This window comes from Ailuropoda melanoleuca, chromosome 7, assembly GCF_002007445.2.
Source record: "Ailuropoda melanoleuca isolate Jingjing chromosome 7, ASM200744v2, whole genome shotgun sequence".
NCBI lineage: Eukaryota > Metazoa > Chordata > Mammalia > Carnivora > Ursidae > Ailuropoda > Ailuropoda melanoleuca.
This window is the reverse complement of record NC_048224.1, coordinates 55371039-55383145: the sequence shown is the minus strand read 5'-3', so window position 1 is coordinate 55383145 and position 12107 is coordinate 55371039. Positions and strand designations below refer to the sequence as shown.

The window sequence follows — 12107 nt, the reverse complement described above, 5'->3', positions numbered from 1 at the left end:
TTATTTATTTGACAATGAGAGAGACAGCTAGAGAAAGAGGGAACACAAGCAGGGGGAGTGGGAGCGGAAGAAGCAGGCTCCCAGCGGAGGAGCCTGATGTGGGGCTCATCCCATAACGCCAGGATCATGCCCTGAGCGGAAGGCAGCCGCTTAACGACTGCGCCACCCAGGCGCCCCGGCAGGTACATTTTCTTGAAGCTAAGTCAGTGTAAGACTTCAGTGAAATATAACTCTCATACAATACCAGAGGTTGCCGTAGAAATTGCCATAACGCTTTAGGAGGGCAACCAGAAATACCAATTGAATCTTTAAATAATTTCATAACCTTTGATCCACTTCTAGGAATTATCCTGAGATCCACACAATTATTTCTATATACTGATATTTAAATAGCAGCACAGAAAAAGAAAAGTACAAAATGTCTATCAAAGCTAGCTTGGGGTCTATCCATAATACAGAATATATCCATAAAACCATCCAAAATATTTTTAGAAAAAACAGCTACTGGCTTGGGAACATACACATAATAATGCATTGTTTAGGTGCTCATATTACAACCTGTGACATACAGCATGATCCCAATTTTGTAAAAACTGAAAAAAGTACAGAAGGAACCGCACCAAAATGTGAACAGCAGTTATGAACATGGGGTGGTGTGTTAAGAGTGCCATTAAGAGCAGTTAACACGGGGTGGTGGGATTACAAACATTTCCTTCATTCTCTTCTACAGTATGGCCTACTTCTCACAATGAATGGGGATTGTTTTTTATAATTCAGAAAACAATTACAAAAATAAAGAAACTGCCATCATAAACAGGAGCCAGCTGACATTTCCCTAATTGATAATCTAACCTGAAAAAGAACTGTGGGGGAGGAGGAATCTCCTCGAGTTGTCCTGAAAAAACATTTGCGCGCTTCCCTCTGGAGTCCCGACCTCGCGGCCATGAGCACACAACTCTGGCAGACCCGGCCCACACAGGAAATTAAACCAAAGTCATGAATACAGAAATGCTTTTCTTCTCCAGTGCCATTTGACCTCTTCTATCAAACATTCTGCAGCATCTGGATTTGATCAAAGTTACATAATCAGGGGAAGTGGCCTGGAAAACACCTGGACGAGGCAGAAGGCCGATACTCGCCCGGGGTGCCTGCAGATTTGAAGTCTGGGATGAGGAGGGACTGTCCCTAATATGGAGACCGCTGCTGGGAATTTCATGCGAGGGGATGAGCCCTCTGTCAGGAAGGAAAGGGCCTCCCACTGCTTTTTGATTCAACAGGAGGTCAGGAAATCCAAGGCAGTCTCTCGATTTTCCTCTCCAGTTCTTGCTCCATTCCACAAATTAATGGCCAAAGCCCAAAGGGAAGTATTGCTCATGCATGCCTCTGGATCGAGACGCTGAAGTGCAGCCACAGCCCAACACCAAAACCTTCCAGTTAAGTCCCAATCCAGGCTGATGTCAAAATTGACTCACAACATATAAATGCCAAGTTCCTTGCTTCATTTCATAGTGAACTCTGCTCGTCAACCTTAAAAATGATCACAGCTTACAAGGCCAACTGCAGAATGTTCTTCAGCCTTCCTGGCTTCACACAAGGACTTTCTGCCAGGCCCGAGGTCAGGAAGTTAGACCCCTGAAGAAGCCCCGAGACTTCATTCAAAAGAGATGCCCCACACAGCTCCCCTCTTCTGTTCTTCCAGTGGGTCTTTTGGCTATCGTTAAGTCTTGGGAGAGAAATGTCAGCATCTGCTATTATTCTTACTTTTTTCAGTGAACATTTTCTGTCTCATCCTTTCTGAGTCATATTTTAAATCTACTTAAGATTCGTATCTTCAAAAGTGCCTCTCGCCCCTTTTAAGACCCTTTTGTTATTATTTCACTATACTGTTAATGAAAAGGCTTCCACTCACCCATAAAACTCAGGCAACATCATTATTAATCAGCCAGTTGAGCACAAAGAATGGTGATAGCTTAAAAAAAAAAAGCCTCCAGGGGTGCCTGGGTGGCTCAGTCGGTTAACATCTGCCTTAGGCTCAGGTCAGGATCTCAGGCTCAGGTCAGGATCTCAGGGTGCAGCCACGTGTCAGCCCCATCTGTGTTGGGCTCTCTGCTCAGCAGGGAGTCTGTTTCTCCCTGCCCCTCTCAAATAAATAAAAATAAAATAAAATAGCCTCCAAAAAGCTATGGCTTTAACCATGAGAATATCAAACTGTTTAAAAATCCAGTAAGAATAATGCCACAAAACTCACGGGGCCTGTGTGTCTTTAACTTACTTCGACGGTAGTCTAAAAAATGGCTCAGGTCCTTAAAGTACAATTTAAAGATAGTTTTATATGAAAATAATCCTTTCTTAGAGTTGTGTGTCACTGATCAGAAATGTTCACCAAAGATTCTCCAATATGGTCTATCTGGTCTAGACTTCCAGGGGCTGCCGCTGAACCCTTTCTGCGGGCCAACAGGAAGAGGGGTAAAATGTTTGTGAACTCCAGGGCCTTGAGGTTACTTCACAGTCCCAGGGGAGGGGAGATTTCACCTCTGGGAAAAACAGCCCTGAGAAGCCTCCCACCCGCCTGTAGGTGCTCCTACCCCCTGTCCCCACCTAGTACAGAGCAGCCCACACTGCACCCGCTGGCCCTTGGGGGGGGGGGGGGGGGGGGGGGGGGCCTGTAGGGCATGATAAACATTCCCCTTACTTTAGCTCGATTTCAATTATTTAAACCCTTGCTGCTTTCTTCTTATTTCCTTAGTGAACCTTTCACTATTACCCTCCAGTTCAAGGAATCTCTGTAATTCAGAAATCTATAAAACAGATCCCTCAAAAAAGAGGGAAGGCTTCGTGTTTTATTTCAGACTCGGTTCCAACTGATGAGATCATGCTCAGACTATTCTCAAGTCAGTATACAAGAGTCTCATACAACTTCTCATAATATGAGCTTAGAGGAAAAGCATTATTTCCCACAATTTGAACTTGATGAAAATCATTTTATCTACATTCTACATGGTCCTTTATTTTGTAATTTACACCCTCACCCAGAGTGGTTAAAATTATTTAAGAAACGAGCTTAGTTGAATACAGCCCTGGCCTTAACTTCACACTCGACAAAATTTTCCCGGCACCCCAAACACAGCGTTAGCTGCTGGGGAGCAGGGGTAGGCAAGGTGGCAATCACCACATGGCCTCTGCTCCTTGTGGGAAGAACACAGCTAATGAAAATGTACATGGCCTCAACAGCAAAAGTCCAATAGAAGACAGGCACTGCCCTGTGGATTAATTTATAAGAACACAGACGTTGAGGGCCAGGAGTTGTGAAGGGGCGAGCTCACTGGCATCAGGAAGGATGTGGATCCTGAACAAGACCTCGCTTAGCAAGGGAAGCAGGACTAAGACAGGGATCCAAGGCTAGCTGGACACACTGAGGCTACTAAGGGAGAGGTCTTCATCTGTGCTGTGCTGGGGGCCCTCTGGTGATGTCTGGGAATGCCTTGGAAGAAAGTCTGCAAATGCTGAGATCGCAAAGGAGAATAACTGCACTGAAACAGTCCTCATAATCTTTAAAAAAAACTAATTTGTGACACAGTGCATCTTTATTTATACATTAAATGACAAGATCTAGGAGCAACTACTGTCATTTCAAAGTAGTGATATGTGTAAGCAAGAATCACAACTGTTAGATGACAAAAATGCTTGATTTCTACCGGTGACAAAATCACAAGTACCTGCTAATATTACTGTACTATGTTACCTACATTCTTAAAAAAATGAAACACTAATTTTCAGTTAGAGGTTAGTGAAATAAAGTTCTGATATTTCCCCATCCCAGGACATGGAGCCCCTGAATTCTATCCCAGACCCCAAGGGACTTCCAGGTTAACAACTCCTACATTACAGATGTGGTTCAGTAGAACCCCAGGAATCTGACAGGGAGAGGGGCCTGGAAAAGAGGCTGCTATAAATTAGTGACAAGTCCAAATTATGCAACTCTCTTTCTAAATAAATGCAGTTTTATCACTTCCCACTTACAGGCATTATAGGCAATAAGGTAAATAGGTTTCCAGAGAAATCTCCTTTAAAAAAATAGAGAGTAAAAAATAAAGTTATTTAAATTAGCCCAAGGTTTAAATATTTCCCCTGGAATCTGTTTACATTATAATGTTCCTAGCCAGTCAAGTTTAGAAAACAGAATTCTCCATGCTAACCTCTGTCTCTATCGGCAGTCCAAATATTAAACCTTTCTGAAAGGTACAGTCCACTCCTTCTATCAAAAAGCAAACAATAAAAACAAACCCCCCTCTATCACCTTCTAAGATCCTGTTGTCAAAGAAGCCTATAGTTCTGGAGATGAAGAATAAAGACCTATATAAAAAGACACCCCACCATCTTCAAACCACTCTAAACACGATGCTCACCCCTCCCCCACCCCCACCTTATCCTAGCTAAGTTTACACCCACACTGTGGCCACTTCTCCTGCTAAATCTCCCTGACCGGTCCAATCCAATCCTTGCCTCACCGCACCCCAGACTGGTTTCCCCGCTTCAACCCTGCCCCCACTCCATGCTGCCTCCACACTACCACCAAAGGGGTCTTTCTAAAATGCAAGTCTGACCAAGTGGCTCTCCTGTTAACATCCCACGGAGACGGCTGCTGGTAGGGGCAGAAGAGGAAGCCCAGGATGGCCCTGCCTGTCCCTGGTAGGCCACTATTTACCAGCAGGGTTGCCTGTGGCAACACAAAGACCAGAGCGGTCAAGTGCCTTACAGGGTCATTGGCAGTTATACAGGTAACATGGAAGACACTGCTCCTAGCAGGTAACAGGCCCTCAAAAGATGGTTGGGGTTGTCATTACTACTACCAATGCAGGAGAAGTCTGAGCTCTTGAAGCGGGCCCAGAAAGCCCTTCAGGGGCTGGTCTGGGGCCAGCTTCTCCCACAGCTCTTAGCTCCCCATTCCAACCTCCCCAAACCTCTGGCGGCTTCCCCCACACAAACCTTGTGGCTGCCTCATCTTGTATGTACCCTGACAAGTGGGTTTTACTTCCCACTCCCCATCCTCCTGACCTCACCTACCTCTACTGGGCCTGACTGGTCCTTCCTCCTCCCTACCGCCTCACCCCCAATTGATTACTTCCCCTTCATCTCATCAGGAAGGTTCTGTCAGCCTGGGCTCCAGGGTGGACAAGCCTTGTTTAAATCTCAGTCCACCATGTCTTGGAGTCATCACTTTCCCAGCCTCAGTTTCCCAGTTGCACAACAGGGCAACAATGGTATCTACCTAGCCGGGCTGTCAGGAGGACTCCACGCACACTGCACGCAGAGAATATCTGCACAAATGCCAAGTGTGGTACCTGACCTTCGGGCCCTGCACTACAGGGCAAGCACGCCCTCATTTCTTATTGTCCCCAAATAACGAGATCTCTGGGGCAGAGCACAGTGCAAGGCAGGCCACACGGCACCACGGGGTGTTTCTTCCAGCCAGCCGGTGCATAGAATGCCCTGCACTCGTCTTCAGCAACACGGTAAAATACTAAGTCATGACGGAACAGTGCACCTTAATTATCTGTTAACCTGCAGTAAGAACCGCAGAAAGACAGCAGGATGAAAAGAAAAGGCACTACACCAGGGAAGCTTTTGTAAAGATCTCGGAAATGTGGTAATTTTTTTAATGGAATGTAAACCATGGTCAAGATCCTAAAACAAGGTGCAACATAAAAGTCCATTGCTCTGTCCTTTCAAAAGAAACAGGATTGGTTACAGACCCGGAACAGGCAGACAGCACCTCCACACATGTTCGTTCTGTCTGAGGGGGAGGAACGGTGCCCCGAATCCCTGCACTGGCCCAGATTCGAACTGTCTGCAGTGAGCCCGCTAACCAGAGAAGCACCAGAGAAGCATTTTTATTCTGTCACAGGCCATTTGCAGCAGACTGGAAGCCTCCCCGTCTGCCTGCCAGGCCTCGGATGGTTTGAAAGCCCCCATTTCACATTTCCTGTTCTCCCTGAAAGGGTCGTCAAGGACTCCTGGGTCAGTTTAGGCCCAACTCACTGAAATAAAGGGGCTACCCAATGGCAAGTAATATCCCCAGGACGTCTCGTTAGCCATTATTATTCCTATTGCTAATCTCAGTGAGTGAATGAGACCAAAAAAAGGTATCTGAGTTTCAAAATGCAATGGCTAATTCTATCCACGGCCTACCTTTAAAATCAATTTTAAGATATGCAATGTACAGTGCTACTAGTTGCATTTAAGGACTGGTAAGACTGATAAGGATTAGGTCTTTAAAGAGAATTTAAGAGCAATGAGGTTCAAGTTTACGAACTGCGTGTGACAGAATAGCTGGTACTGATGGGTCACTTACTGAGTGCCAGGACTGTGCCAAGCACTGCATCTGCACTGAACCCCCATGAGCCTACTCAGCAGACCCTCCCATGACTGTCTGAGAGGCCGGGCGGTGGAAGCAGAGGTGAGGTTACTCCTCCGCCTCTCCCTCAGCTTCCCATGCCCCAGTCTGTCCACCCGCCTGCGTGGCTCCCACTCAGTCTCTCGTACTTCTTTCTCCTTCAGGATCTGGCTTTTTTCCTTTCTCCCCTCTGGGTCTCTTCCTCTGCCTACCTCCGGCCATCCTCCCTCTGTCCCCTGTCCCCCCCACACCCCTTCTCGTCTGTGTTCTCTCTTTCTGGTCTCAGCCTTTCTCTGCCTCCCTCTCCTCCTTAATTCCCACCTGCTTCCCTGTCTCCTTCATCTGTCTGTCTGTCTTCCCTGTCACCACCACCCAACACAGTATAATAAAGTACCTACGGTGTGGGTTAAGAAAGAAGGATCTGAGAGCCAACTTCAGAGAATAACAACTCTCATCATCCGAGGGCAAAGTTAGACTCTCAAATGTCAGTAATTAGCAAGCTATTTTCCCAAATGTCTTTGGAACTATAACTTCACCAGGCAAGAAAACAAGCTTGACCATAATGTGCTTTGTGTTGTTTTTTTAACCAACGTAACCTTGGGTCAGCTGACTATGAGAAGTGACTTAATCTGCCCTCTCGGAGGCTCGAACTGAGGACCTTCAGATTATGAGGGTGATGCTCTGTTAGTTGCACTGATAGCAATTTAAGATTGACCATAATTTGGTTTTTTTGTTACAGCTGGGTATGGATACAAGGAGTTCAATGGGCTATCTGCTTTTCTTATAGACTTAGAATTTTCCATTAAAAAAAAAGTAAAAAAAAAATTTATTTTATAAATCTTTCAGTGTGTTTAGTTATGATCCACTATTACACAGGAAAAGTTAAATTCTTCCAATATCCCATTTGATCTTTAGTTCTTATTGTATATATCCTTTTATCTTTTCCAGTTTTATTGAGATATGATTGACATAAAACATTGTATAAATTTTAGGTGTACAACATAGTGACTTGATACATATCAATAATGTGAAATGATCAGTTACCACAAGTTAACACCCATCACCACAGAGTTGCAAATTTTTTCCTTATGATGACAACTTTTAAGATCTCCTCTCTTAGCAACTTTCAAATATACAATACAGTACAGTTAACTACAGTCATCATGTTGTACAATGTTGTTATATATTTTTAAGCTTATCCGTAGACAATTTTTCCAGTTTCTATTTCAGATCAGTGATTATACTGGCAAAATTATGATGATTTTAGAACAAGGTAATGAGTAGTATGAGATGTTCAGTTTTCACGTGTTTGGAGCTGTGGAAATACTGCTTCTGGAGAGAGTAAGACGCCAATCATGAACCAATGGGATTTCTTCTTCCACAATTAAAACATTCACCATGGTCATAAGAAAGGATCAGAGGGGGGGCACGGCTGGCTGGCTCAGGGAGAAGAACATATATGACTCTTGACCTCGTGGTTGTGAGTTCTAGCCCCATGTTGGATGTAGAGATTATGTAAATGAAATTCACCAAAAAAGAGAGAGAGACAGAGAAAGAGAGAGAGAGAAAGGATTAGAGAAAGGGAAGATACTTTTCCTTAAAACCAATGACAGGAAGTATTAATCCTATGCATCAAAGCAAACTTGGAAACAAACTTTTGTTAACAAGAAAAACTACAGGTAGGTTCAGCTCATTTCTATCATGACTTCAGCCAATGGAGAAACTGGCAATGCCAGCATTTTAGACTGCTAAATATTTGTTTAAAATAACAGCTAACATGCTATGACATCTTGCTCTGTGCAAGGCTCTGTGCTGAACAATTTAAACGAAACCTCTCACGCCAATCTCTCAACTCGACAAGGCAGGGACTACTACGAGTTGTATTTTAGAAATGAGAACACTGAAGTTCAGAAAACAACATGCCTCCGATCAGCAGGCAAGCACGGCTGACAACCAGGCCCAGGCCCCTGGCTCTGCAGCCACGTGCCTCACATCAGACTATGACTTCCGCAATACCCTTACCACAGAACCATCTGGACTAAGGGACAGCTCAAAGGAACTGCATGTCAGTATAAACACACATATTTACCATTTTATTGGTTTCAAAACTATCACTGGAATCATCTCCTAGATCCTCAAAACAATCCGCTAAGGTGGGCTGGACAGAGGATGTTTGCTCTTTCTGTCTTAGAAGTAAGTAAGGAAGCAGAAAAACTGAGGGATCAGACAAAAACTGGGATCTCCTGACTCCAAATTCAGAAGCAGTTCCAACCAGAGTGAACTGGGGCCCTTCCCCCCCACCTCTAGAAACTTCACAGCGTTGGTGTGAGAATGAAGTGAGGATGTGTAGGAAGTGCTTAGTGCCCAGGCCTGTCACAGCAGAAATGCTCAACAGTTTTAATGTAACCTCAAAGGAGAGGACTGGCTGGCTTTCTATTAGGTTCCTGAAAAAGCCTCACATTTTCTTTGTTACTAAATAAGGGAAGCACGTGATGACCTCAGGAGAGAGTATTTAGAAAGAGAGCATGAATTGCTCTGAAGCAGAAATTCTAACAGTGTATCGGTGTGGCTGGCACCACATAAAGCATTCGCCAGAAAGTTGACTGCTGAAAAGAAGCATTTAAAAGCGGGCCCTTAAAATAAATTTACAAAGTTCAAGAAGAGTTCACTTCACAAGACATTAAATTTTGATCCCACACTACAGAACTAGCATATCCATGTACAACAGTCATGCACAACGTATGCAAGTACAAACATGAGCAAAGAACACTGGGAAAAAAGCAAATTCAAATGGCTAGTGTTCATGTCTTCTTCCACGTCTCTAGGGAGAAGAAATAATCAGAAAATTCAGTGTTTGAAGTAGACCTAGGTTGTAAAGCTAAATGTGGTCATGGTGAAAGATGCTAGCAAAACATACATTTTGACAGAGTTGGAACACAAAACTCAAATGCTATAAATACTTATTATATGCATAGAGTATTCCCAGAAGGATACATGAGAAACTGAGTGATTGCCTCTGGGTACAGGCGACACAATTACTTTTCACAAAATGCTCTTTTAGAATTTTATCACGTACAGCTCTTTTAATATACGTTTAAAATTTTTACTTCTACTGGTAAAGATGATAATTTTTATCAGTATTAGTTTTCTAGAAAAGAAAAAATACCCTATTTCAGGCATTCGAGTGTTTCTTGAAGACACTATTTGAACGTTCACAGAGAGTGCCAAAGGTCAGTCACAGTTAGTAAAGCACAGAACAGCTAAAACCGGGCTCTTTGGAGCCAGACAGCATGGGTTCAAATCCCCACACCACCACTTGCTAGCTCTGTGACCTCAGGCAAGTTTCCTAATCTTTTGGTGCCTTAGAACCTTCACCTATAAAGTGGAAGCAACCACAGGGCCATCATGAGAAACAAGGACACTAAATTATACAGAATGCCAAAACAGAGCTTGACATTTGTTTCTTTGACAGCTAGGCCTGGGTACCAAGTAGATGCGTGATCAAGTTGCGTTCATGGCTGAACCCTCTTTGACAGAATGGAAAACTTGACCATATTCAATTATCTCTGTGACCTGAACTGCCTGAGCCCTAAGTGGGTGTCAATAAACACTGATTGATTGATTTAGGATGTCAGTAAAAACGGAAAGGCTGGATTACCTATCCAGATGTTGGCAACTGTTTTTCCCAAGAGCCTAATAGCACATCCAGTCTTCAAGAAACCATCACTGAGGTTTGTTAAATTCTCTCCACTTACAAAACAATAATTCCATTTACTTTCTCCAATTAAATACACCAGCAAAGTAAGGGAAACTCAGTAAGAAGACAGAATTCCTACAGTAACTCCTTCCTAGACATAGCCTTAACCCGAGACAGCCTGTGGTACTAGAGCTGGGGATTTTTTGGGACTCAGGAGGCTACATTATTTCAAAACAGGATGGAATAAGACATTTAGGATTAGACTCCCCTCCAAACCCCAATGATTAAAGCAGCCAGGTACACACTAAATCTCCAGTTTACGCCAAGAAAACAAAACAATATCACAGCTCTGCTGTGACCTAAACTCTCCTGCAGCTCCGCAGCTACAAAGGCCCCTTCATCTACTCCCGTTCATCTACTCTGCCTAAGGCGTCCATCTGCAAAATGGAGATGATAATGCCTAACACTAACTCGATACAGATGTAAATGAGAATGTGTTCAGAATTTCGAGCAACTTGGAAAATAAGCGACGGATTAACTGAAGATGATTTTGGCTGCTTCAGATGCCAACTTTTAGGGACAAATAAACCATCTCCTCCCTCCAAATGCTGGATTTTGCGAGCCTGCTCCAAGGCCCAAAATCCCAAACAGGGAAGGGGACTGATGGATGTACACATGCTGTGGCAGCAAGGGCAAACAAACAGGTTTCACCTACCGCACTGGTGCTTTAGTTTAAGCCTTTTATGTGACTCCAGGCAGGTCCTCAAGTCAAAAAGAAAAAAAAGGTGCCCTAAGGGTTGTGGGGTGTTAAAAAAAAAAAAAGTTGTAAGGAAGAGAGGTTAGACCATTTATAAAGGCTTCGTTTATTTCTCCTTCATTTTAAAAAGTAAAACATTCCAACTTCATGGCACTATAGCGAAAATCCTACTTGTTCTAAAATGAGATTTACGCTTCTATTCCTATTTTAAGTCCTAAGTGAAAACGACAGAGAAATGCCAGCAGGATTACGTCTGGGATGACCAGTCCCTAAATCAGATCGATTTCGTCCACTCGAAGCTACAAAATGACGACGACCAGGCACCATCCCCAGTTCACTTTTCCGTTGTTACTAGCACAGAAAAGTCAAGACAACAAGAAAGCACACAGGGGTGAGAAAAGGAAAGTAGAACGGAAAGAAGGCAAAAGTAAGATGCTCCTGGCTCTGCGCTTTATAGAGCGAACCTAACGCGAGCTTCCCCCTCCCCCGCCAAGTACTCTCCGGACTCACTGACGATGCCTTCCTAAAATCTGTAATTTCGCTTCCCTCCCCCCCAGAGAAGGGAGGATTCCTAAGACCTCTTCGTGGTCTGCATATAACATTGGGTTGGGGGTTGTGAGCGTGGAGTGTGGGGTAGAAAGATCGCTTGAAATTCTGTATCCATAAATGGTAGAGCCGTGTTCCTTTGTACACGATCCTTAATGAAAATCACATGTTTCACAAACACGGGTCGACCTTTTTGACACATAATTTCCAATTAACGGTAGAAATTCCACAAAGCGGGCTCACAAGGCCGTTCGGGCCTGTAAAGTTCGCTTTCTCAAACTTTCTCGGGAGAGCCCCGCGGCTGGGGGCCTGGCGACACCGCCATCCCAGCGTGGGCTCTCCCGGGGTTAGGGCGCGGGGACCGGAGCCCCGCACCCTCCCGCTCCGCCCGCAGCGCCCAGGCGCGGTCTCAGGAAAGACAGAGAAGGAGCAAGGGAGGGAGAGAAAGGGAAAGGGAAGGGAGGGCCAGGGAGGGAGAGGAGGGAGCGCGCGCGGGCGGGCGCGATCCGGGAAGGCCCGGCCCGCGCCCCCGCGGCCGCCCTGACCCGCTCCGCGCCGGCGCTTACCTTCCAGGTAACAGCTGGACGACGAAGAAAGCCCCTTCTTGGATTTGCAGCCCACCAACTTCAAGCAGATCTCCAACATTTTCGCGCGCCGGCGGCCTGGGGGCCGGCACCCCCGCCCCGCCCGCTCGCTGCGCCGCGCGTTCAGGC

At 45.0% G+C, this 12107-nt stretch overlaps 1 protein-coding gene across 2 annotated transcripts in view; it reads right to left on the bottom strand.

Moving 5' to 3' along the window:
* ABL1 (ABL proto-oncogene 1, non-receptor tyrosine kinase) overlaps positions 1-12107 on the bottom strand; it is a 131145-nt gene that overhangs the window by 35909 nt on the left and 83129 nt on the right. The window contains exon 1 of one of the 2 annotated variants that reach the window (XM_034664677.1): positions 11961-12101. The exons of the other annotated variant lie outside the window; for it this stretch is intronic. Coding sequence (XP_034520568.1) covers positions 11961-12039 — 79 coding nt within the window. The 5' untranslated portion in view covers positions 12040-12101. Of the gene's footprint in view, positions 1-11960; positions 12102-12107 lie in introns of those variants that run through there. 2 annotated transcript variants of the gene reach the window in all.